Source organism: Sprattus sprattus (assembly GCF_963457725.1).
Source record: "Sprattus sprattus genome assembly, chromosome: 8".
In the NCBI taxonomy this organism is placed as follows: domain Eukaryota; kingdom Metazoa; phylum Chordata; class Actinopteri; order Clupeiformes; family Clupeidae; genus Sprattus; species Sprattus sprattus.
The window spans coordinates 24,279,304-24,306,832 of record NC_137927.1 but is presented as its reverse complement, the minus strand read 5'-3'; the positions used below and the strand labels follow the sequence as shown (position 1 = coordinate 24,306,832).

General features: G+C 47.1%; 1 protein-coding gene across 1 annotated transcript in view; it reads left to right on the top strand.

Moving 5' to 3' along the window:
• The window catches only part of LOC308369604 (neural-cadherin), a gene marked incomplete at both ends in the record, with an annotated part of 162,694 nt that overhangs the window by 73,474 nt on the left and 61,691 nt on the right, over positions 1 to 27,529 (top strand). The window contains 13 exons of the mRNA XM_080844100.1: positions 910 to 1,082; positions 3,506 to 3,674; positions 4,933 to 5,103; positions 5,267 to 5,439; positions 6,337 to 6,504; positions 8,026 to 8,275; positions 9,348 to 9,475; positions 13,227 to 13,413; positions 15,291 to 15,434; positions 18,037 to 18,320; positions 19,650 to 21,255; positions 21,970 to 22,063; positions 24,655 to 24,839. Of these exons, the coding sequence (XP_080700226.1) occupies positions 910 to 1,082; positions 3,506 to 3,674; positions 4,933 to 5,103; positions 5,267 to 5,439; positions 6,337 to 6,504; positions 8,026 to 8,275; positions 9,348 to 9,475; positions 13,227 to 13,413; positions 15,291 to 15,434; positions 18,037 to 18,320; positions 19,650 to 21,255; positions 21,970 to 22,063; positions 24,655 to 24,839 (3,732 nt within the window). The remainder of the gene's footprint in view (positions 1 to 909; positions 1,083 to 3,505; positions 3,675 to 4,932; positions 5,104 to 5,266; positions 5,440 to 6,336; positions 6,505 to 8,025; positions 8,276 to 9,347; positions 9,476 to 13,226; positions 13,414 to 15,290; positions 15,435 to 18,036; positions 18,321 to 19,649; positions 21,256 to 21,969; positions 22,064 to 24,654; positions 24,840 to 27,529) is intronic.

Genomic DNA, 27,529 nt, shown 5'->3' with positions numbered 1-27,529 from the left:
TCATGATCATCAGGAGAGAGAGCCCGGGGCCACAGATGGAGGACTGTCACCATGTGTTGCCGTGGCGCTGAGGGGACAGGAGGAGGCTAGCCTTTGAGCTATTAGCACTACAGACAAGCACTTTGAATGAGAAGCCCACTCAGTCAGTCAGTCAGTCAGTCAGTCAGTCAGTCAGTCAGTCAGTCAGTCAGGCTGTGGGGACACCAGGGCGATGAGAATGAGTTCACAGGTACAGCAGTGACAGGATGCACATAGAAACAGAAAGACATGAAAAAAGAATGGAAGAACAAGCATATGAGCTCCAACGTTTGGAGGAAGAAGCAGCAGAGGGACAAAGAATGAAAAGATACATTCACAATACGGCTCTGCCTCCACACAGCACTCAATCTCTAGGCAGCATTGGCAATGGTACATGCATTGTGAAAAATCATCCGGTTAATCATAAGGCAAACGTCTCTGCTCATGTCCACAGCTGTGCTGCAGATTCTCATAACGGAGCTATTTGTTGCCATCAGTGGATTCTCATAATGGTGCTCTTCTTGCCATCAGTGGCTTTGTGACATTCACAGGCCTTCACATTCATCCCCTCAGAAGCCTTCAGCAGGGCAGCTTGTTCCAAGGCTGTGAAGCTGTGTGCAAAGGCGTCTAACCATAGAAATTCATATGGGGAGGCAGATGTACCTTTGTAAAGTGATATAAACCATCTTCTTCTGTGTACTGCTTCAGAAATGACTTGTGAAACGTCTGAATGTTCTCTGTCTTTGGCTCAGAAAAAAAGCCGTTCTACCGTACACCTACATCGGCTGAAAGCGCGATAGATAGACCTTCAGATTGCCATGCTAGACGAATAGGTGCAGCCAAACTGTTTATCGCAGCGATGAAATAAAGACTTTTCATTGGTCTACGCAGGTTTGATCCGCCTCCGCTCCAACCCGCCGCCGAGACTGCAGGGAGTGGAATATGTGCTGAACGTCACGGCAACGGACGACAACGCCTCCGGAGGTCCACAGGCCTTGTCCACCACAGCGCAGGTCATCGTTGGCGTGGACGATGTTAACAACAACAAGCCTGTCTTCGAGCAGGTGTGCCCTCTTCACCTTGTGTCTGCCCCCATGCTGGGCTGTGATGATGAATTGGGTCGTTTTTTCCCCCTTTGCATCCCTTCTGTCTCTCTGCCAATATTTCAGTCTTTCTTTCTGTATTCTTCCTTTCTTTTCGTTTCATATGAGCATTTTTTGGGTTAAGAATCACTGTGTTCACAGTGGACCCGATATCTAGAGATTTCACTAAGCATGTCTACTACTTTTCCATCTCAACCCATCACCCTCCCCATCTACAAATATGCTATCGGCCTGTTTACCTCTCCCCTATCTTCGCTTCATCTTTCTCTCTCTCGCTTACTTTCTGCCTCCCTTCTTCACCTCCCCCCCCCCCCCCCCCCCTCCTGCTCTCCCTCTATCCTCCAGAGGAGTGATTAGCCAGCCCTGCTGCTCTATTTCTAGATCATCTAAGGTTTTTTTTTTAATTAAGCGTTTGAAATAACTGCCGAATCATCATGGGCCTACCTGCGTTCTGCCGATGTCTCAATTTAAAATGAGATGAGCTTAACCTCCAGAGATATTTGGAGCTTGGCAGTCTCTTCTCTCTCTCTCTCCCCCCTTTTGTCTTCACCTCGGGGGGGGGGGGGGGGTTTGTGTGCCACGGAGCTTGCCTCTTGGCAGATCTCACCCCCACGTCTAATGTCCTGGGAGTGCTTTTGTCTATAGAGCTGCATCTCAACTCTGTGGCTTGGAGGTAAATGCAATTTAGCCTCTTTTTACGCGAGGTCAGACTCTTTGAAAAGGAGTCGCCTGGCTTTTTTTTTTCAGCTTCTCCTCAGCTTCCTGGAACTGGGGCTATCTGAAGTCGTTTACTTAAGTTTCGAGTGAAGACGACACCTGCAGCTCTGGTACACCAACTACCCATCGAGTTTCTTCTCTACAGTTTTGTTTGTGTGTACCCTTTTTGAATGCATCTATTCTGACCTGTATCTTGGCATGTGTCTCTCTGTGCATCTCTGCGCCTCTCTCCCTGCTCAGTAAGGGAGTAGTTGGGAGCCCAGCAGGCAGAGAGCGGGAGGCTTTCATGTGAAGTTTTCGCCCTCCCCTCCTCCCCCTCTCCACTTCCTCATCCCCTCAGGTTTTGTGTGTTTGGCTGAGAGTCAGACCGTTCCTGTGGATTTGTGAACATCAGTGACTCGCTCCTTCCTAAGAGGAGAGTTGTCTCCCGAGCCCCAGCCCTGTGTGTGCTAGAGCCAGCGTCCGGAATGTTCCGAGCAAGGGGCACAGGCAGCAGTGCCTTTTTGTGTGTGTGTGTGTGTGTGTGTGTGTGTGTGTGTGTGTGTGTGTGTGTGTGTGTTTACTTGTGTACTTGTATTGGAATGGGTGGGGGAGTGCTGGGGATTTTTGGATCTGCCAAAGGTGTCTTTCATCTCCCAGAGTCCTCTTGGGGCATTAGCTTGCAGGATGAGTGCCTGACCTCAGAATTGGCTGCATGGGTTTAGTAGGGTCTGTCTGATGGCTGAGGGAGGTGGGGGGGGGGGGGGGGGGGGGGAGTAGCTGGAGGAGGAATAAGGATAGCGGAAAAGAAGCCGCTTGTCCTTAATTAGATGTCAGAAGTAACCATGCATTGGGAATGTATTTTTCCTGTTTTATTTTTTTCGCAATTGTATCAATGTCTTCTGAGATCATCTCAAAAGCTGCATGACCTGGGGAGTTGGGGAGGTTTTTAATTCATGTATTTTAAGACCATTTTTCTCCTTTCCTCAGCCTTTTTTGTCTCTCTCTGTCTCACACCCACACACACACACACACACACACACACACACACACACATACACACACACACACACACACACACACACACACACACATACACTCACACACACACACACACACACATACCCACACACACACACACACACACACACACACACACACACTGCTATAGATGAAGATGAGGATGAAGGTAGTGTATATATGGGTACCAGAGGAAGGCCCAGTTATCTCAGCTTTCTTGCCTCTTCGCTCCTCATCCACTTGGGTGGAATCGATTCAAGGCCTCTTCAATTATAAAAAAACAGATGTGCGAAATATAGCAGGATTACATAGATTTCTTCCTCTCTGCTTCTGTATCCCTCCCTTTGCGCTCTCAAGCATGCACCCCCCCTCCTTCTCCACTGGCTCCCCATGCACTCATCCTCTCCACTCTTCCACCTCCCTCCATCCCTCCATCCCTCCCTCTCAAACGTTTATCATATTGTCTATTCTAATTCTCATGTCTTCCACTTCTCTCCCCTACTACTCTTTAAAATGGACCACATTACTTCAGACAATAACCGCTCTCCGTTCCTTCTTGGTGTGGCAGTCTAATCAGCTTTCATCTCTGTCTCCCTTCGTCTCACTTTCCTTCTATGCTATCTTTCCTCTCATCTCCCATCTACTCATCCCTCTCGCTCTGTCCGCAGTGTCAGCAGTATAAGGAGCGGACTTCCGTTTTGGAGAACCAGCCCGCGGGGACGTTTGTCGTCCAGGTGCACGCAGTGGACGCAGATGAGGGAGCCAATGGGAAAGTAACGTATGGCTTCATGCACCGGGACAGCACCATCCCAGCTTTCAATATCGACCCAGACACAGGTACTCCATCAGCACGGACGCACGGCAAACAAATAGCCATACTTCTTCGAGTAGCTACTGTGGTCTGTCACCGGCAGCATCAGGCAGACTACTGATTTTGCAATGTGGACAGTCTGATATGTAGATTTTCCTTCGTTTTGGTGATATGGTGGAGTAAGACATAGTTGGCGTAGTTGAGACGACTCTAATATGGCGGAGTGACTCGCTAGGGAGCGTGTTATTATATTGCTGTTCAGCAAAGGAACTCCTGTGAGGCCATGGTTGCTCTTTGTTGCCAGCTCTTCATGTACTAAGTGTTGGTCTATAAATATGGTAGAACTCTCACTTGGATTAATTAGTGCTTTATTGGAAGGTGGCCCTGAAAAAAGGAAAACCTATATGCCAGGACTGCAGAAATGGAGAAGGCTACCTCTGCAATGCTGTTCATTATAAAATCCAAACATGGGCTTCTCTTTGTATTACCATGGGGTGGGTCTTGTGTCCATTTGTGAGATGCACCAATCTCAGAACATGGATGGAGTAGCTTGTCTAGGGTTAGCTGATAACCGTGATTAGGCTATCCATAACCCTTCCACCGTGTGAATGGGGTAATCTGTTTGAAGTTGTTTTCCTCCCAATCTCTTTCTCTCTCGCTGTGAGTGTGTGTGTGTGTGTTTTGCGCTCTGTCTGTCTGTCTGTCTGTCTGTCTGTCTGTCTGTCTCTCTCCCTACTGATCTTGCCACCTTCTCTCTTCACGTGGTAAAGTTCATGCTTTGAGGAGCTCTGCTAATTTTCAAAGCTCAATCTAATTCACTTTAATCACACCCTTTCGGAAATGTGTCGGCAATCATCATACAAGAAAGAAAGGGACGGCGTTTAAGAGGTGTTCTTCCGTCCTCTTGAAAATGAATCACTTAGCAAAATATTAGTATTCACTCACCATCAATCAGCGAGCTTTTAAAGAATTGAGAGAAAAAAAAACATGAAAGAGAGTAACAAAGGAAAGGATGGTTGGTCATAGACTCAGGTGGTACATTCTATTTAACTTCACTCTCTTTTTTGAAGTGATAATATATATATGTATGAAAAAACCTCGTCATCGCAGCAGTGAAAGTCCCGTTGGGGAGCATGTGCGACAGAGCTCTGAGCTCTGATGCATCAGAATCACAGATCACAGCCGCACGGTCGACTGTGGTTGCGGCGGCGCCGGCGCCGGCTTTGTTTTTCCTGCCGGGGACCGAAGCGCTGAGTGATAACCTGGGAAATGATTTGATCTCAGGTGTGATCGTCACGGCGAGGAAGTTCGACCGGGAGCAACAGAGAGAATATGCCGTGACAGTGACGGCCACCGACCAGGCTGCAAACCCCCTTATTGGAATCTGCCAGCTCAACATCCTCATCCTTGATGAGAACGATAACAGCCCCAAGTTTGAGAACCTCCGATATGAATGTGAGTTCATAAAAACACAAAGATATACACAGACACACAGACACAGCCAACACATGCCACTGCACTTACACACACACACACATATATACCTGCTAATAAATATTGTGGCTCTCCAATATTAGTGTCCAGAGTTGACCTTGTTGCATGTACACTCACTCCATAGACTTCCTGCGAGAGGACACCATGATTGGCACCAGTTTCCTGCGTGTGGCCGCCCACGACGATGACTACGGCACCAACGCCGCCATCACCTACTCCATGTCCAAAGAGCAGCCCGAGTACCTCCAGGTGAACCTGGTCACTGGCTGGGTCTACGTCAAACAGCCCATCTCCCAGGTCAGTACCTCACCAGAACCACAGCACATGACACGTCAACATCCTTCTCTTAGAAGAAAAAAAACAGGAACGACAGGAGTGGAACAGGAGAGGGACACTTGACAAAGCAGCCGAGGCAGTAAAAAGAGCATTTCATTCAGTTTCATCTTCTATTCCATTCGTGTACCGTTCCATCTGGGCCAGAACTGACTTATAATGAAACCAGCATGATCGGGGTCCCACATCTGTCCAACTGTCAGTCAGGATCACACCAGAAAACATGTATTGTCACATGTGAGTCACAGCACACAGGGTGCCTTCTTGCACCTACAACTGTGACTCCCACATGTACTAGGTTACCTCATGGTCACAGTACTGGCTAAGTGCTGTTCTTTTCCATTTATTTTAAATACACATGTCTAGCATGTAAGTTTGCCTCCTGGCTACGCTGTGTGTAACAGCGTGGGATACTGTTGGCTGTACTTTGTGCGTCTGACTGTTGAATATTTTCATGTGGATGCCAATTTTGGGCAATATGTACAATCTGCATGATGATAATGTGAAGGCATGTTTACCACGCAGACCCAGTGAGGCTGTTGCCATGGCGACAGGAGCCCAGAATGGGCGGGACAGTTGTGCCTTAGAGTAATTGGAGAGGCCGTGAGGCAGCCAGGTGCTGGTGTCTGGGTTGGACCTAAGCCCTTGTGTACAGTTCTGCTGCAAACCGTTTAAACCAGCAGTCGGTGTGTCACTTTGACATTAGTGCTTGTAAGGTGCCAAAGAGGAAAAATGTATTACACGCACAAACACACACACAAACACACACACACACACATCCAAAAACACACATATCCACAAACACACACAAAGTGCTGAAGGGAAAAAGAAAAACCTGATGACATTTTCTTCCCGTTCCAGAGATCCTACATCAGCAGGCAGATTTTCGCCACGGATGGGGGAAACCGAAGCAGCTCAGTGGAGCTGGCGGTCACCATCACCAACGTCAAGAACCAGCCACCCCAGTGGGAGAGGGACAGTTACGAGGTAGTCATCCCGGAGAACACCGTGAGGGACACACCTGTGGTGGTACGTACTCAGCCCCGGCCGACACATCAGCTGTCTGAGTACAACTTCTTTTTTCTAATTACAGGACAGGTTCCTTTACGGCACAGCCGTTATTGCTGCCAGGGGCCACGTACTTGGAGTAATATTTAGCTCATGATCTTGTTCGGAGCGAATTGCATATGGCCCGACTTTATGGGAGGACATTTAGCAAAAGCAATTTAGGTTAAGTGCCTGGCTCAGCTGCGCAACAAAACCCGTCTGGAGTTTGAACTGACAACCTTCCGGTCCTTACTGTAGATTACTTGGCCATTACAAACACCCACTGAGCCCCACGTCCGTCTCTATACCCATTATTTGTGTGTTCCAGGCACTCCATTAGGCCACGTGTGATTGTGAATAAAAATAGCAATTTAAAACATGCTGACATTTCATGGCAGGATTCCTGTCCAGTGTGTTTACCCTGTCATTTTGTCCATGAGGGGCTGAATACATTTCACAGCTCTGGATGTCCTATTCCCCAAGACCTCCACATACATCACCACGAGTCTACCATGGGTTAACCCTTTATGGGAACTGTAGTGTGAAACAGCTTTTTTTCTGCTCTTCTGTGCTGAATGTCTCTGTTTCAGACTTGGCCTTGGAACTCCATTTTGGTCTTTCCCTCCACGTCTCTTCCTCGTGTCCTGGGATAGCCCCTCTCTGTTCAGACAGCCTGTTCCCGCTAGACCTCTCCTCCCACCCCACTTCTCCCCATCTAGCTGGGTGTATTTTTAAACGCATTGCTTCATCCACCAGGGCAGAGAGTCGGCCAATCACTGGCCCTGGTTTATTAATGCCCCTTTACTCTGCACCCCCCCCCCCCCCTCCCCCCTCTCCCTCCCCACATCTTTCTTTTTAAACTACTCCTCTGCTTTAGAATTGAAAGCATCGGAAATTAATTTGCCAGAGTATCTGTGGATCCTTTATGGGCTATTAAGGCTATTAAAAATGCAGATGAATATTTTATTTAAGGAGGGAGAGAAGCCTGGTAGAAGGATGGAGGAAGACTTCATGGATGCACAGATGGAGTGACTTCTATTACTTCCATGGATCTGCTGTAAAAATGTTTATTTTCTTGTAAGCTTGGGGATGTAATGGACCTCGTCTCCATTTTTAATTGATAGGGCAAGAAGATGTTTGCTCCGCTTGTTTTTGAAGCGGGGATGGATGATTAGGAGGGAGGTTTACTTTCTGTCTAACTGCCTGCCTTGCTGCCAATGTTTCTTCACACGCAATGACCTGTAATGAATATGCATGTTTGACCACACAAAGCCAAAGAGCTGTATTTATTTTTGAACCAAGTAGGCCTATGCAATTTAATTTATTTAATTTGAAATGTTGCAACGAGCACTTCAATAACAATTATTGTATTCCACTGCTGGTCATTTGTACCACATTTAGTAGTCTACGGTCTGCTCGCAAAATATGCATTTAGATTGCTTGTGCTTCAGGATGCTCCAGACTGTATTTAGAGCGTCTCCTCTCCTTGTCTGAAAACTCCAGACAGTCAAAGCCACTTCCCTGCTGGGCGACCCCAGGGTGACATATAACCTGGAAGATGGGATGGTGCCGGAGACCAACATGCCCGTGCGCTTCTACCTGACTCCCAACCGTGAGGACGGCTCGGCCTCCATCCTGGTTGCTGAGCCTCTGGACTACGAGGCCACTCGCCACTTCATCCTGCGTGTGCGTGCTCAGAATGTCGCCGCCGTGCCCCTCGCTGCCTTCACCACAGTCTACGTCAACGTCACAGGTAACGGCCATATTCTTTCCTCCTTTCCTTCCCCCAAGACAACGTTGGCCTACTTAATAGCACCATAACACCAGAGGAGTGATGTGATGTGCCTCTATATGTCATGGAATTCCATTGTTAATGAGGCAGTTCATTCTCCACTTTTCTATCTCCTGAAGTGCATCTCTCTCCCAGATTCTTTTAAACTAACTCCTGATGGTTCTTCAAAAGCATTGGTGGAATAGTTAATCTATCTGCTCTTCACCCATTGACCTCACATATACTCTTCTTAATACGGGCTGCCTGAAGCTCACTGAAGGATGCACGGGCCTGGGAGTGAGGGGTGGATGTGGTTGGCCGCTTATGTAAAGGGGTTGTTATGGCTTTGGGCCTCCTGTTTAATTCATAGATGAAGACTTTTTGCATCCTGAAGTGCATCAGATGGAGATTAGAGTCACCCAACCCATTAGGGGGTTTGATCTGAAATGACCTGTCGTTGGAAGTACCACCTCGGATGTTCCATTCCCAGGGAAATCACTCTAAGATCGCGCCCCACTTTGTCACTCGATAAGTTGCATCGACAAAGTGTTACGTTGATAATGCATGCACATTTGAGGTGACACGTCACGTGTTCCCAGGCATTTGCATTTAAAAAGAAAAGGTTGTGCTGAGCATGTGGTGAATGATTGAAGGACAGCGTATGTAACCTTTTTGCGGGGGGATAATTTCCATTCCCACTATAAAGGAATGAAAACGATTCTACCAAAAGCTTTATAAAAATAAATAAATAAATAAAGCTCCTCAGTCAATAAGGGGCCTTTGAAGTCCCTCGGAGTCTCTGGTGGCTGCATTGGAAGGTTCCTATTCATCACTGTCAACAAATGTTTAGCCAAGGATACCCAGTGGTGTATAGAGCTGTGACAGCTGAGAAGCTTTTGTAATTCAGTAGAGGAGACTGGCCTTAGAACCTTATTAAAATCTCTCCTCACGACAGGCGCGCGGGGGGGGGGGGGGGGGGGGGGGGCGGGGGGGAGGAAGAGTGAGCCAAACGATGAAAAATCACTATTGCGTGTTCCCACTTCCTGCCTGACAGATGTCAACGACAACGTGCCCTTCTTCACCTCGTCCATCTACGAGGCCTCGGTGACGGAGGGGGCAGAGATCGGGACCCTGGTGCTGCAGGTGTCGGCCAACGACTTGGACCTCGGCCTGAACGGAAAAGTGAGTCAAACCGGGGTGGCTACTTTACATCCTGTGCAAAACCAGCTAACGCTTATGTTTTAATGAGCTATTATCAGTTCTTGCTCACCCCATCAGAGTTCTTAATGATTAAGGAATTAGGACTAAGGACTACTTTCTGCTGATTAAGTTAGTAAATATTGTATATCCCTGTGAGCTGAGCTGCTTTGTGTAATAATATTAGCATTGCGTTGACGCGGGTAGTTTAGCATAAATTGGTGTGATGTTGCACAGTTTGCTCTCTCAGCATGCTCTCCTGTTTGATCTTAAATAATTGACTGCTGGATAGGCGGTAGCTTGCATAAGAGCCTTATCTTTTCACTGTCAAGCTTATCTATGATTTCCACAGTTATTGAATCCCTGCTTACCCAGGTGAATAACGATAATTGCTACAATTAAAAACCAGAATGCTCTGGCATTCATAAACCCAATAGTATTGTTACGTACCTGTGTCCAGTAGTTATTGTAATTAGCATATGTCCTATGCCCTATCAGGACCACATAGACAATATACCTATGCACTCACAGCATGTGTCATGGGAAGCTTCACATTTACCTGGATTCAGTCATAGTGCCTTGGGCATGCCTATGAGAGCTGCACATTTTTTAAATAACCTCTATTGAGGATGCATAACTACATTGCATTGTCGTCTGTTCCCAAAAACATTTCCTGGTCACTTCTACACCATTGATAACAGAATTGTCTGACACTCCTTCATAAGGTTGACATATGGGTGAAAATTAGAAAATAGCTGTTGCACTACCATGGGAATACTACATTTGGCTAAAGCAATCCCTCATATGATACTGGTATCTCTTCTTGGTAACATAGAAATAACAAAAAAACAACCTGACCACAACTCTGGAACTCAGAAGGTTTTTGAACTCAAATCTGATGTTAAATCAAGGCAGAAACCAAAGGCTTACACACAAAGCGGGTAGGGTACCTGAGTTGAGCTATTCTAAGTTCCTGGGTGACACACTGAAAATCTATCTTTATCTATCTCACACTGATCCAGTTTGCTCCAACCTCGTCACTGTGTGGCATTCTTTTGGTCTTTAAAAAACTAGTCTACAACACCTAGTCCTCATTTCAAACATGCTTAATGTCCCACCCAGCCCTCATTCCTCAAAGTAGAAGCATTGTACCGTACCAACTACATTATCAGCTATATGAGGATATAAGTGTCACCCATAACCAGCTCCGATTTCTGTTTCTAGCCCAAACACATTGCTGTTATCTTACCAATTTACATATGCATGTTGAGGATATCATGTTTTCTATAAAGGTGTCATAGAATGGAAAACTGAATTTACCTTAGCTTAGTTAAATAAGGAGAGTTTGGTTCATGGAACTAACATACCATGAATCTTTAAACGCATCTTTCACATTCAAATCCTATGTATGCAAAAGAGGGTGGAAAAACGGGCCAATTCCAACAAACCCCAACTGTGACTGTGGTTTGTCAATAAAAGATATCGATAGCCATTCATGTAAGATTATTAATTAATGGTAGCCTAAGAAGTTCTTATCAGGTATACAGTATATACAGCAGGGTAGTAGTAAACAACATTACTTAGTCTGTGATGGAAATGGAAATGAGCCCTAGTGACTAGTGACTATGGTTTATGGCAGAGATAGTGACACACACACACTCTGAATTCTATCTCTGCATTTTACCCATCCAGGGTAGTGATACACACAGTGAAGCACACAGTGAAGCACACTAACCCGGAGCAGTGAGCTGCCTTTGGCAGCGCCCGGGGAGCAGTGATTGGCGTTAGGTGCCTTGCTCAAGGGCACTTCAGCCGTGGATGTGGGCATGGGAGAGTCATTGACAAGAAGCTTCTATATTGGTTGTACTTTTGGTTACCTGAACATAGCCTACTGAAGTCACAAGATTTGAAAGCAGCACTCTCAATTCATAACAAACAACAGTTTTATGTGCTGTGCAGAGTTCCCAATAAAAACTGCAGATTATATAAACAGTAAACGACAATTTACCACTCAGAAGCGTTCATTTCCAAACTCCGAACGACTGGCTGTTCATCAACCTCCGTTTCCTCCTCCAGTGAAAGCTCAAACATACACTCTCCAAACACTCCATGGTTCAACTCTCACAGTTTTAAGCTATTTATTTTGACATATTGCTGTCTGTGTGAGCCATCACAGTGCCCCTCTGTAAACCAGCCAATCAGAGCAGAGCTCATTGTCATTATTTATGAGCCTTAGTAAGGGGAAACAGCTTATTTAATTCGAAGGGAAAGATAGAGGTGTAAAACTGGACATTTTTCGCCCGACCAAAGTCACACACCAATGTAGACATCGGAGAACAATTTCAAATCCTGAATAAATGCATTCTATGGCACCTTTAAATTATTTGCAACAAAGATCTTAATGCTTTTGAAATGGAGATGGATTTAAAGTAGTTAAGCATTTTGTAAAGTGTGATATTCCAGCATACCTCAGTGTGTTTTCCTGTGAAGGTGACATCAAGATTGAGGTGTACAGTATACTACTGTAACAATCCTATGGAATAAAGAGTCTAACAGTCTATTTGAGGGTCTATGCAATCTGTAGGCTCCTGGTCCCAATGGTCTGTCCATCCTCGTATTTGGAGCAGGCTATTCAGACTGTGTGTATCAGCTCATTTTCTCTGAAGGTTTCTCTCCAGTTCCCCTCATTTGTCACTATTTCTCCTGCACTCTCAATTTCTCTTTCTCCTTCTCCCTGTCTCTCTTCTCATTCGCAGTGTTCATGATATTCCTCTGAACTCCAAAGCCTTACACTGTTTGTGTTATAATTGAATTGGCTTCAAGGATAGTGTGTGTTTGAGCTCCTCTGCCCTTTTTAAGATGGAATGGTCTGTGAGTGCAAGGCTGTCCATGGCGGTTCATTGCTTGCACTGGCTTCAGTAGTCTCTCAATAGCAGGCTCAATCATAGCTACACATTTAGATAATGAATATCATTTGTGGGCGTAAATGCTGATGTGGTCCCCCCCCCTCTCTCTTTCTCTCTCCCTCTGTTCAATTGAAGATGGCCAGTTGTTTTTAATAACCTGACCCCCTACAAGCTTTTTTTATAATGGCATCGCTTTTAATTCAGCCTTTTATTTTCACTATTTGTGCTAATTCAGACAGCGGGGTACCATTTATCAAACATGTCGTGTTGTTTTACGGCAGACGCTCAATGAATTATATGCGATAATTGCAATTTGAGGCCACTGGGGGCCCTTTCTAGTCAGCCTCGTCATTTCAAGCCTTTGGCTGAGCTCTTGGATGAGCTCATTGTTCTTCAGGTGAATATGTCTTGGTTGTTCTGCTCCTGCAAGCAGAGTGGCGATATACCTCAGGCAAAGAGATTAAAAAGAGTCTCTTTGTCTTATTGTGAAGGAAAATGCCATGAACCCACGTCGCCCCATACTACTTTATTAAAAAAGTGTATTTGTTGGGGGGGGGGGGGGGGGGGGGGGGGGGTCTGTATTCTGTTGCTTTATTTGTTTAATAAATACAAACATATACATTTTTCCCCTTTGCACTTCCCCAGCCCCTCTTGCTCTTGGTCAGACTTCATTCCCTGAACACACACTGTTCATACATGCATAACACGACTTCACTTTAATGAGACCAGACCAAATAAACACTCTTGTGTCACCTGTGTCACCTTTTCGTTTTCTCCTCCCATTCTCTCGTACCACCTCCACCCTCGCCTCTGCATCCACCCCCCTGTAGATCTCCTACTCACTGTTGAATGACCGCAATGGAGACTATCAGTTCTTCCGCATCGATCCCGAGGTGGGCTCCATCTACACAGAGGCGGTGTTCGACCGTGAGACCAAGGGCTCCTACCTACTAGAGGTGAAGTCAGTGGATGGATGGGAGTCAGCTAGGCCCGGCAGACACGGACAGCCCAACTCAGGTAAGCCTGGCTTGAGTGATCACTTTAATTTGGTTTATTTCCATACCCCCTCCAACAGTTATATTCCATTTACTAAACATTTGACAGCACCAACCTTTACCCAGCTAAATGAATTCATGGGCCCCCACTTCCCTTGGGAATGACGTGGTTATTTTCACATTTTAGAAATGTTCATTTCATGCATGCATTATCAGTTGTTACAGTTATCATAAGTGTGCCGCTCTGAATAAATTGCAAGTTGTTAACAGCCACATACTGAGCAGGCAGTGTTTGATTTATTTTGCCAGCAGTCATTCAAATGTAAGAGCATAACACATCACATGAAGCTGTGCAGGCAGCAGGTCTGTATCCGTGGCAGCCTGCATTCTGTCCATCAGCTGTCCATCATTCCAGCAGCTCATCAACTCCACCTGGGCAGACGTGTTTAGATCTTGGGGGGGGGGGGAAGGGGCCATTCATCCCGATAATCATGGATTATCAAATGTGCCTCTGTTGGCTTTGTTCATTACAACATTTCTGAGTGTAAACAGTGCTGAAATATTTAAAAGGCCAGAAATCAAATAAAGAAAAAAGATTTTTTTCCAATGATATAAATGTTAAATGAAGGCATAGAAACAGGACTGGCAAGGCTTCACAGTGTTCTCTTCCCAAGCCGTGTTGCTTGGCATTTATAATCAGTCTCCTACAGCTTGTTCCTTCTCTCCACGTCTCTCTCTCACTTTCGCTCTTGTTTGCTGTCTCTTCATTTGTATTTCTGTGCGCTACACACTTACCCTCCATATATACCCAGGCACGCAGGCGCTTATACCAACATCCCTATGTATTGTATATGCAGTGAATATGTAGTGCACATGTATAACACACACACAGTTTCTCTGTCTTTGATTTAATATGGTGTAGGCTCTGGGACGGAGTCCCAGTTGAGAACCCACCCAATGGCATGCCAGTGTAAAGATAGAATAAGAGATAAAACCAGGCTTTTTGGTAAAGTGGAGTAATCCTGACCACATCTCTCTGAAGCTCAAGGGAAGCTGTCAGCAGCTAGCAGAAGCCTCTGTTTCACGAAGCTCTTTGCAAACCAGAGCACTGCGGCATACGCTAGCCGGATCCTCAGCTTTGTGCATCAGAAGCTCCGCTTCTATACATCTGCACACAACTTCTGCCTTCACATCTGCAAAACTGCCTCTGTCTCACTGCCAAAATGGAAAAGGAGGAAAAGTTAAGGGCCGATGCAGTTTTTTTTTTTCCACTCGTTCTTTCTGCCGTCTCTTCACACCACCCCAACCCACCCTGTGGTTTGACTCCTTTATCACTGTGTTTAACTGAGCGACTTTTGCAACCAGCTTAAATAATTTATCTCATCTACAGAAATGTATTGCAAATTATGTTCCTTTTGATACTCATATCAAAGGAAGCCTATTATATCAGCTCCCCCCCCCCCCCCCTCACCCTCAGCTACCCTATCAATCCCAGCCCTGCCCCCCCAGGGGTCCTCTTTCACATCTGTCTACTGATGGCATCAGACTCCAAACATCGCAGCAGCCAAGATGAGAGGCAGAGATAGGGGGGGGGGGGGGTGCAGCGAAAGAAAATGAGAATGAGGATGAAATGGTGCATGGAAGTTTGTAGAGAATAGAGAGGGTCGAGAATATACAGGAGAAAAAATGAAATCGAAAGAGAAAACAGAATGGGAAGAGAGAGAGGGAGAGAGAGAGAGGGAGAGAGGGAGAGAGAGAGAGGGAGAGAGAGAGAGAGAGAGAGAGGGAGAGAGAGAGGGAGAGGGAGAGAGAGAGAGAGAGAGAGAGAGAGAGAGGTTCAGCTTGACAGAATAAGAGCAGAGCTTGTGTTTAATCTCGCAATCTTTTGCTCTTCCTCAGACACGGCGTACGTGCGCGTTTTCATCAGTGACGTCAACGATAACAAGCCCATCTTCGCCCAATCCGTGTATGAAGTCGACGTCGACGAGGATGCCGATGTTGGCTCCACCATCGTCACCGTGAGCGCTAATGATGAGGATGAAGGTAGGTGGGGAAGAAAGACAGAAACCGTCTGTCTCACCAATGTGCCTGACTCTGAACATGGCATATGAGCCGCGGAGAACCCAAGGGATTGGACTTCTATCAGCGATTTGCTAGAATTCTTCTCCAGTCAGGCAGTTCTAAAATACCATCTCATGTTGCTGTTTGGAAATATCAGTGCATGGTTGTTTATTATTCTATCCCTGTATGTTGGAACTTAACTTCGGTTTTCTAGGAACGTAACATACCGACTCAATATTTTATCGCGTATTGCAGCAATATATATCCTCAAATATTGGGGATTAAATTCTCTTGCTGCTTTGCAGTCTGACCATTTTTTTCTTATCCTCACACTCTTCCATTTGGAGACATGTCAGTTCTCCCACCTGCTCCAAGTTTGAAGCGGTGGAAAATATGACTCCATTACCCACCGTAGCCCTGGTGGCATTTCCAAGCACTATCTCTCTTGTTGGTCTTACCCACCACTCAGGAGAGCGAGACAAGCTCTTTCACCAGCTCACCTGCAGCTGAGACGAGTGTCTCTCTGGTCTCACTCCTCCTCTCCCGTCTCTCTCCTCCTCTCTCGCCTCTCTCACCTCTCTCGCCTCTCTCCTCCTCTCTCGTCTCTCTCCTCCTCTCTTGCCTCTCTCACCTCTCTGGCCTCTCTCCTCCTCTCTCGCATGGGTTCAAGTGCAACAGGCGCCCACCACCCTCCCGCCCCCTCCCCGCCAGTCTTCTCCGAATGATCTCCTGTTGCGAGGCTCCCTGCTCGTTATTCCCTCACTCACACGCTGCAGGCTTTTACCCATAACTCACTCGCTCGTCAGCCAGCTAGCGTGTCCCAGCCACTGTAACCAGCAGCTGATAAATCCCCTGTGAAGGAGGGGGCATCACCCCCCCTCTGGTGCTACTGTAGCAAGCCGACTATCTGTCAGGCCAGACGTGGAGGAGGAGGAGGAGGAGGGGAGTGGGGGGAAAGCGAGAGAGGTGGTGGCTGGGGTAGGGGGAAAGGGTGGAGAGTGGTTTTATCAGGCATTTATCATGGCTGAGCTGGATGCTGCTTGTGCCTGCGGAGAGCCGCTGATGAATGAGCCACACAGAAGGGCACGCTCAGTCTTAACCGCCTCGGCGTGGCACAGAATGGCGTCACACCACCCAGAGCGGAGTGTGCCAGTCACCTCTGCACAGGAGCGGCACGCTTCCACCACTGCCACTAACACTCCTGTTAATAGGAACTGATTAGCCCAGGAGGGAGCAAAGAAAAGAGAGAGAGATCGAAAGACTGAGGCTCTGTGTGTGTGTGTGTGTGTGTGTGTGTGTGTGTGTGTGTGTGTGTGTGTGTGTGTGTGTGTGTGTGTGTGTGTGTGTATATGAGGAGCTAATATTTTACTCCAAGTTTCACCCCGAGGGTCATTTCTGATAAGGCTCCCCGCCCATTGTTTATTCCCTCATCTATTTCCCCTTCGTCAGCAGGATCGCTTCAGCCCATGGAGAACAGATAAAAAAAGGGCACGCATGGGAATACGTCTTCGCGCTATGTTTGTTTATCCATTTTGTTTGTTTACAAATTTTTGCTCTGCAAGGACTCCTCTGGGATCAAATCGCAGCACTGTGGGGAAAAAAAAAACAGAAAACTAACAAGAAAAGTGAAGATGTTTTCGTTCGTTTTCTTCGACATTCCACTGTTTAATTAGTACTTCCAAACACAAAGGAGTGTGCTTAAGCATGCTATCTCTGTATCCCTTTCATGTTGCACATACCGTACTAGTCTCCGAACCCTCTGAGAAATCTCTTTTTCTCCACTCGGTTTACCTAAGCAGAGAGAGAGAGAGTATTGGATTCCCATTGAGGTGTGCCGGCGCTATCTCACTGTGCAGCCTAATTGGAGGCAGCCGTGTGCAGTCAAAGTCTTTACTGGTTCGCACAAAATTCTAAGTCTGAGGCAAAGGCTTAATTATGAGTGTTAGTGAGACTAAGTGGGTTCAGGTTACGCACACCTCTCTCGTACCCAGTAGAATTCCTCAGAGGTAAACGGAGCCCGTCTCTGTGGAGCCAGCGTGCTTGAAATGTATGATCAGATGTTTGGTTTAGAGCCAGCTAAGACTTGCACGGTTTACCCTTAGGTCAGCTTTCAGTGGCAGTGATTTCACAGGCAAAGTCTTGACCAAAGTTTGACATCTAGTAAAAGGATGCGTGTTGGATTTTAATCGCCATAATGCCATGATGTTGGTAGCATGTGAAATGACATTTATAATTTCTCCCAACAGGCACATCATCCTTAAATGAATGCGCTCATCACATGTGTAAGACAGCTGGGTTGAGAACCTTATCAACACTGTCCCCTACCTCATTCTTTTTTTTTTTTTTTTTTTAAGTTTTAAAGATTTTTTTGGCCTTTTATGCCTTTAATCAGATAGGACAGTAGAGAGAGACAGGAAGTGAGCTGGAGAAAGATCGGGTGAGGGATTGGGAAATGGCCGCAAGTCGGACTCGAAACCAGGTCCCCATGGGTATTCCAACCCATTCATGGTACAGGGCTGCTGCTGCTTGCGCCACAGCTCCCTCCCACCTCATTCTTTATCCACTGTGCCACCCCCACCCGCAGGTGCCAATGCCAAACTGCGCTACCAGATCACATCTGGGAACACTGGCGGCGTGTTCGACGTGGAGCCAGAGGTGGGCACCATCTTCATCGCCCAGCCTCTGGACTACGAGCAGAGTAAGCGCTACACCCTCCACCTGCTGGCCTCGGATGGGAAGTGGGAGGACTACGCCACCGTTGACGTCAACGTGGTGAACAAGAACGATGAGGCTCCTGTCTTCACCATGAACGAGTACTATGGCAGTGTGACAGAGGAACTGGATGGCTCTCCCGTGTTTGTTCTGCAGGTAGGGAGTTTGTTCCACAAGTTTCTTGCAACACTTGTTTATTTTAGAGCTGACTTGAGAAAAAACTGTTGTTTTACATCCAGCCCCAGTTTAATAAATGCACACTATTCTTACAGGTTCTTATGTGCAACTAATGCCATTGCATAAAGCTATTTCTATTTGGTTATTTCATAACGTGCACACAGACATAAGGCACCTTTGAGGCTGGACGGATGCCTCATTTGTTTTGAGGAAGGCAGGCATCTCTAATCTAATCGCTCCAGAGTTTGACAGCATAATGTGCAACTAAGTGAGACAGGAAGGTAATAATACAAAAGTTACGTTTTTGTATTTTAGATTACAGAACTTACTCAGTTCACACCGCTGCTAAACAGGCCCTTCTCTCATAGCCTAACGTCTCTCAGTATGGTAATGAAAACAGGCCATAAGTGAGAAGGAGTGCCTTTTCTCTGTCTATGAAAGGGGATCATTCTGTGTTTCACTGATGCCTTTGCTGTTATTGCAAGTCAATCCATTCAAAAGAATTGTGGGGTCACAACTTTTCTCTTGTTCTTCTGTTGGAGTGTGGCTGGGACTGTTTTGCCATCAAACAGCGAGCATTTCATTATTTTGTGACAAAATATTTGAAGAGTTGGATTGATAACCACACAACACAGCGTATTCTTTTCCCCACAAGCTGTAATGAGACTTTTTTCCCCCAAATTAAATGAGACTACCCGTCCCTAAAGACTCAAATGCAACAGCACACCCACCCATTATTATTATTATTATGCCGGTTCACCTTTCCAACAAAAGCTTCCTGCTATTCTCGCATCCTATGAGTGCATGCATACAAAGGACAATTCATTTCAGATCCTCCATTTGATGTTTCGCCATTAGCGGACTATGTCACGCGTCTAACGCACATGATGCCCTTTCAAATGCGGGCCCCTACAGTTGCATAGATTATGGGGCCATTTTATGCTAATTGTATTCAAACCAGTGTTTTTCAAACTGTGAAAAGATGACCAGATTTTAGTCATGCTCAATTTAGTTTTTCATTGTTTATAGAAAACACAATTATTCATTTGCGCACTGTCCATCACACACTGAACAGGGCAAATCAGACAGCTCTCGAGCTATTTAACCTATGACTCTGAGAAATGGAGAGTTTCACTGAATGGCTTTGGAAAACTAGTTGCGCCAAGTTTTTGAAAACAACATTGATCCTATGGCTGAGTTAAGCCATTAATAATTAAACTGTGTTGAGCTCCATCGGAGAAAAAAAAGACGAGAGAAAAGTTAGCAGTGCTGAAGTCAACTCAGGCAATATTCTCTTTGATGTTGTAGGTAACTGCATCCGACCCAGATAAGGATGCTGACCAGGAGGCCCTGCGGTACTCGCTCCATGGCCAAGGAGCAGAGAGTGAGTTCATAATTGATGAGGTGACAGGGAAGATCTACGCTCAGCGGACGCTGGACCGCGAGCAGCGGGCGGCTTGGCGCTTCGTGGTGCTGGCTACTGATGAGGGTGGCGAGGGCCTTACCGGTTTCACCGACATCATCATCAATGTGTGGGACATCAACGACAATGCGCCCGTCTTCGCCTGCGCCCCCGACAACTGCCACGGCAACGTGCCAGAGAACTCGCTGCCGGGCACCGCCGTCATGGAGATGACCGCCACCGACCTGGACGACGCAGCCGTGGGCCAGAACGCCGTGCTCACGTACAGGATCTTGGGGAGCGGGGGAGGGGCGGAGATGTTCACCATCAACCCTGCCACGGGGACTATCTCCGTGGCACGGAGCGGGCTGGACCGGGAGCTGACCGACGGTTACACCCTGGTGGTGGAGGCTCGGGACGGGGGCGGCATGAGCAGCACGGCCACGGTCAGCGTGCGCGTGAGCGACGTCAACGACCACGTGCCGCGCTTCGTGGAGCGCTCGTGCCGCGCGTCCATCCCGGAGAGCAGCGAGCCCAACGAAGCGGTGCTGGAGCTGCTGGCGGAGGATGCCGACGCCGACGAGAACGCGCTGCTCACCTTCAGCGTGGTGGCCGGCGACCCTGAGCAGAAGTTCTACGTGGAGAGCCAGCGGGCGGAGCGGCGCGGCACGCTGCGCCTCAAGAAGAAGCTGGACTACGAGCGGCCGTCCGAGCAGCGCTTCAACCTCACCATCAAGGTGGAGGACCTGGACTACTCCAGCGTGCTGCACTGCGTGGTGGAGGTGATCGACTGCAACGACCACGCGCCCGTCTTCATCCCCCACTTCGTGCCGCTGCCGCCCGTGCGCGAGGACCTGCCAGTGGGCTCCAGCCTGGCCACCCTGGCTGCCACCGACTCAGACTCCGGCCTCAACCGCCAGATCACCTACAGCGTGGCCCCGGAGTCCGACCCCGCCCACATCTTCCGTGTGGACCAGACGGGCCTGGTGACCCTAGCCAGCCCCCTCGACCGGGAGAGCGCACCTCAGCACTATCTGGTCATCCTGGCCACGGACCACGGCACGCCACCCCTAACCGGCACGGCCACCATCCAGCTGTCCCTGGTAGACATCAACGATAACGGGCCAGAGTTTGAGGCGGCGTACGCCCCTATTGTGATGGAGAACGCTCTAGGTCCCCAGTTAGTGATGCTGAACCAGACATCCTCGCTGTTGCACGCGGTCGACCGGGACTCGGAAGAGAACGGCGGGCCCTTCACCTTCTCCATGCCATTGGAGTACCGCCTCAGCAACGACTTCCACCTGCAGGACAATGGTAACGGCACCGCCACCCTCACCGCCCTGCGTGAGTTTAACCGCGAGAGCCAGAAGGAGTTCTATCTGCCCATCATCATGACTGACAGTGGCCATCCTCCAATGACGGTCACAAATACGCTCACCGTCACCATCGGCGATGAAAACGATCACGCCCACAAGGCAGGAGAGAAGGACATCTACATCAACAGTCACAGAGGTGAGACTGAGCTCATTAGGAAGTTGTGTTGAGCTCCACGGATCATTCTTAGCATACATTGCCCACATAGCTTTCGAGAGGGGGCTTATTAAAATTGACAATGACAAAATAAAGTACTTTCAGACTTTTTAAAAATGCCATCATATTCTTTGCACAGTTCACTGAGGGTGCCCTAGGATAAGTGTAAGAAAGTCTGTTAAAAGGCAGAAATTGATTTGATTGGTAGACTTCCCCCACTGGGGAAATGTCTTTTTTTCCCAGGCTCGGTATGAATAAGTCATAAGTAGTATGTGTTTTTGATTGATGATTTTTTTGGGGGGGTTTTGTTCAGCTGTTTAGCTGATGAAAAAGTAGGCAGAGCAACACTTCATACCTCAGCATGGGATGGAGGGGATGGCTATTATGCTCTCATCATGGAGGCTAAATTAAGAGCATTAACACTGGCTGATATCTCAGGCGCTTTTCTTTTCCATGTACCTGACAGTGGAGTGCAAGTTCCCTTAAAAGCTTTTCCGCTTGGCAAAACCTGGTCCAATGTCCATTATGTGTGCTCCACTTTCAAAAATCCTGCATCTAAATCTAGAACAAAGACTTCACATTCACTTAGACACACACATACACACTCCCTCATACGTATTTGGCTGTACACACACTCCCCTACAAGAAATGTACAGCTTGCTAAATTTATTTTTTGCCCTCTCCTCACAACTGCAGGACGCATGCCTACCACCGTTTTAGGGAAGGTCTATTCCCCAGATCCAGACGACTGGGACAACAAGACCTACGCCTTTGAGGGACACATCCCAAAGTAAGCTGCCTCTGCCATCTTTCACTCTCTGTTCCCTTCTCTCTCTCTCTCTCTCTCTCTCTCTCTCTTTGCCTCTGTCCCTCCTCACATCTCTCACTCTTTCATCAGCGCTCCGTCTTCATCTCTCTGCCAATCCATCCTTCTCATCTCCCTCTATCCTCCCTCTATCCTCCCTCTATCCTCCCTCTATCCTCCTCTATCCTCCTTCTATCCTCCCTCTATCCTCCCGTTTCCCCCTCAGTCCCACCGCTTCATTTCAGGGCTCTTCAAAGACCCGCAGAGTGACATCTCTCCCTCTCTTCTTCCACCAGCCCTCCTTTATCTGTCTCTTTCTTCCTCCATCTCTGTCTCTCAGTCTCTCTCTCCCCCCCCCTCTTTCCCTCTCTCCCAGCCCCCCCACTGTTGTAGCTGGGGATGTGTGGCATGAGGCAGAGGAGAGGGGTTTGACAGGGTGTTTTAGAGGCACGCTAAGCCCTGAGACATCCCTGAAAGCCCCCACCCCCACCTGAGTCCCCCCCCCCCCTCCCCTCCACACGCACAGCTCATGTCATGCAATGAAAAAAAAAATAAAAAAATAAACCTCTGACGGCCTCAAATCCCTAAAATCTACACTCGAAAGAAATCAAGAGTGAATATATTCATTCCCCCCACTTTCTCTCTCTAGCGCTCTCTCGCTTAAAAGAGTAGCATGCATGTGTAAAGAGCTGTGGAATCTATACGGATTTAATATTGAATTACCTCTCCTGGCTGGCATCTGTACGTGTGTGTGTGTGTGTGTGTGTGTGTGTGTGTGTGTGTGTGTGTGTGTGTGTGTGTGTGTGTGTGTGTTTGTGTGTGTGTGTGTGTGTGTGTGTGGGTGTGTGTGTGTGTGTTTTGAATAACAGTGTCTGTCTGCATGTGTGTACGCATCTGCTTGTATGCTACAGTGCCATACAAAAACAGTTTCCATATTGATGACGAGTGGGAAGGTATTATGTCAGAGCAGATTGTTTTTGATTTTGGCTTCTTGATATACATGAGATGTGGCGTCCTCTTTTTTTTCCATGATAAACCAGCCTTGATGTCTGTCCCTCCTTCTTATGGCCTGTCATATCTGCACTTTAGCTCCGATCGATGCTCTGCCTGGCTCCGCGCATCTTTCCTCTCCTGAGTGCTCATGTGGCTCCAGTTTGAGCTGCTGTCATTTCCATCTGTACGTCTGCTCTGGCTCTTCTGCTGTCACTCTCACTGTTTCAGATGACCCCCACTCCACTCCAAACTGACCACAGGAATCAACACCCGACTCATACCTCTACCTCCTTTAACTCTCAAACCCTCTTTCTCTCTCCAAAACCCAGTCTCTCACTCCATCTCTAACATTCTCTCTCCTTTTTCTCACTCTCTCATTTTTCTTCTCACTCCATCTCTCTGTGACACTCTCCTGCTTTCTCTCCCTGTCTTTCTCAGATTCAAATTGAGAGTTACTTTATTAGCATAAACAGAGAAAACAGAGCACATAACACCAGTTCTAATATCTTCACGCTGGCTTCCAGTAAGTTACAGAAACTGTTTTCAGAATAGATCTATGAATCACTGAATGGTTAAGGCCAGGAATACATCTTGGATATGCTGAAAGAATATTGCTCCTAGATCCATGGACTCCAAACTAAACATGGTGAAGCAGCATTAAGCTATTATACTGCAAGCAACTGGAATATGCCTCAAATGTTGCATGTTTTTAAAAACTTTTCTCTTTTCATATGCTTATGACTGAGCTCAAAAACCTGCACTCTATTCTTACTGCATTTACTTCTGGAAGTAGACCTCTAGTCACTCCCAATGGGGAATGACATCTTGGCCATGTTTTTATTGTACTTTGTATCTTTTAATCAAATACTTTATCTATTAATTATATCAATGTCATTTAATCATATATTTGTATTCTTTTTTTAATCTTTTCACTCTTAAGCACTTTATCTTTATTTTTATTTTGGATATTCCTTTTGCTTTTATTTATGTACATGGAATTGCCTCTGTGTATGAAATATGCTGTTTAAATCAACTTGCCTTGCCTAGCATGACTGTGTAGATTCAGTGTTGCCAAAGCACAAAGCCCAATAAAGCAACACATTCATTAGTAATAGAACACTGAGAAAAAAGGCAGAGCAATACTAATATGAAGGTCACATGTACACCCACACACACTAACCCACACACATTCACTCACATACCACACACACACACACACACACACACTCACCCACACACACTCATCCACACACATTCACTCACATACCACAAACAAAACACACACTCACCCCCACACACACACACACACACACACACACACACACACACACACACACACACACACACACACACACACACACACACACACACACACACACACACACACACGCACACCTATACCAAAGGGGGCCTACAAACATTTGTTTTTTTTTCTCTCTCTCTGTCTTGCTAACTCAATCTCTCCTGCCATTTCTCTCTCTAACTCTCGCTCTCCCTGCCCTGCTGTTGCTACCTCTTTCTCTCTTCCTCTCTTTCGAACTCTATCCCTGTTTGACTCTCTCTCTGTCTCTGCGTTCCCTCAGCTACTTCCTCCTGAACAAGCGGACGGGCGTGGTCCTCATCAAGGAGAACACGCCGGCAGGCACCTACAGCTTCCAGGTGCGTGTGTCGGACGGGGTGTGGCCCGACGCCGTCTCCACCGTCACTGTCCACTCGAGGGAGCTGCGGGACGAGGCCGTCCACAATTCCGGCTCACTGCGTCTGGCAGGTAAACATCGACCTTTCACCTTTCCTTCTGAGGCTTGTATGAGACTCTGTCAGCACTTGACCCCGCTGCGTGAACCGGTGTTGACTCAATAGGGGCTCATAGATGGCACGCACCGCCAAACCGGCCTCCTAGTAAACATGCCCTGTCAACGTTTACGATGACTCAGTCCTTCTTTATGGGGGCCTGTCAGCTTGATGTGCTGCGGCCCTGAGAGTAGCCTAAGCGCTATCAAAGACCTTTATTGGTATTATGGTAAAGGCAGCTCCTTTATTGGCATTATGGTAAAGGCAGCTTCTTTTATTGGCATTATGGTAAAGGAAGCTCCTTTTTCTCTCCTCTGTTTTCCCCATTTTGGAGCGTTTCTTTCTTATTTTTTACTGGATGGGCAGATGCTTTATTACTGGCCGAATTACAAAAAAAGCTCTGAAAAGCGGCATGGTGTTTGAAAATAGGCTTCGGCTCAGGGAGTTTTATGATTCCAGGTTTATTAAAATGACAAAATTGCCTAGTGATGGAGATAGGAATGGGGAGGCCATGGCTCATATAAGCTGATAAAGAGATTTGCTCACAAATTCTAACAACAGGAGCCACCGAATATATAGAACCCGTCCCACACTATTTGGGCTTAAGCATATGTGTGTGTTTTTGTGTGTGTGTGTGTGTGTGTTTGTGTGATTACATGGTTTTCTTTATGTAATCTCTATCAATCCGTAATATCTGAACTTCTTATTGGATTATATTGTTATATTTGCTTTAACTCCCAAGGTAGAGGGAACATTTTAGATTTGAACAGACTGTCACAGGAATCATCCGATCTGGAATTTAATCAACATTTTTTAATACAGCACACAGCTTTTTATCTACATGTTAAATGTAATCAGGTTAAAGTCTAAGGAAGGAATGTTTGCATGTCACTAGTTTAGTCATGTTTGACCTTAATATGGTGAACCAGACATGTTTTATTTTCAGGATAATCCATTTATGTGGAGATTGAAGTATACGGCCCACTCTAATTCACTCCATGCTGTGAGTTGATGCCTAAATGAGGTTAATAGGGAACAGCATTCATCTCCCCAACCTCATCTTCATCCCAAGAATCCCCTGCTCTGGGCAGCGTCAGGCCCCCCTACTCTGGGCCCCCTACTCGTGGCCTCCTCAGGCCCCCCTACTCTGGGCCCCCTACTCGTGGCCTCCTCAGGCCCCCCTACTCTGGGCCTCCTCAGGCCCCACTACTCTGGAGCCCTAGGCATTACACACTCATCGTTCTTCTCCTTTTTTTGATGATGGGGTCGAGGGGCGATGGGGGGCGGGGGGGGGGGGGGTGTGGCACTTCAGTTGTAAACACTCATTTCTTGCACTTTTCTGGTTTTCCACAGTGTCAACATCTGTGTATACTTTCAGATCTCTCTCAGTTTGTGTGTGTGTGTGTGTGTGTGTTTGAGAGTGTCTGCGCACGTTACGACTCGCCGCCTTGGTGACATTTCCAAATCCCCGTTTCAAAAACAAATGTTGGAAGGAGACATAAAACCACTTTAATTCTGCCCGCTTGAGATGAAGGCTTTTTTTTATTGTGTGCGCAAAACTTTTCGTAGCAGAATTGATTGGGCGATGAAATATGCGGTAAACAGCAAAGTGCAGTAAGTCCTTGAAACGCCCCCACGGTTGCATAGATGAGTTTTTGCACAGGAGCTTACAAACACACACACACACCTAGCCACATACACACACACACTTAGACACACACAAACACCCACACACACGCGCACACACACACACACACACACACACACACACACAGATATGTGTAAAGACTGCATGAAGAGATTCTAAAAGGGATTATCTTGGTGAGTTGAGGAAAGAGCAGCAGAGATGTCTAATCTTTTTGATCCCTACCTTACTCCCTCACCCCGACTCCTCTCCGTTAGTCCTACTTCGCCAGATCAATAAGAAGAGAAATTGGGAAAATATCTGCACTCATTCAGTGGGATTAGCACCTCAACCTCTATCTCGACGCCATCTCAAGGTCCTATTGATGGCCAGCGAGTCCCTGTTTGCTCCACGACGAGCCTACAGGAATTATGCCTAAGACCAGAGCAAGCTCTGAGTGTGCGCTGGAGGTGTGGATGGATTGTCTCCGTAATTGCAGTGTGTCTGAATCGGACTGAAGCGAAGCATGACACACAGCTGGGGAATTGCTTTTTTTTTGTAATAAATATGCTTTTTCTGTGTGCGTCTTTATGCATTTGTGAGTGTGTGTAAATGTGTGTGTGTGTGTGTGTGTGTGTGTGTGTGTGTGTGTGTGTGTGTGTGTGTGTGTGTGTGTGTGTGTGTGTGTGTACGTTTGTGCGCATGTAAAGGCTAATGAGTGTGTCAGTGCACGGATGCATGGGTTGTGCAGTCCTCGTGTGCTTAATGTGTGCATTGACGCATGCATGTTTGTGAAAAGCAGGGGGAATGTTTTGAGTCTATATTAATGAGGGCATACGTGTGTGTGTGTATGTGTGTGTGTGTGTGTGTGTGTGTGTGTGTACAAATGCATGTGGGGTCTGTTTGTTGCCTGTGGTGTGGATGTGTGATGTGTCCACTGGATCCAGTCCAGGTGTGTGGGTGTGTTTCAGCGCCGGCCGCAGTTGTGATGAATCCTAAATGACAGCTGTGTGTCCTCTAAAGCCCACACACACACACACGCA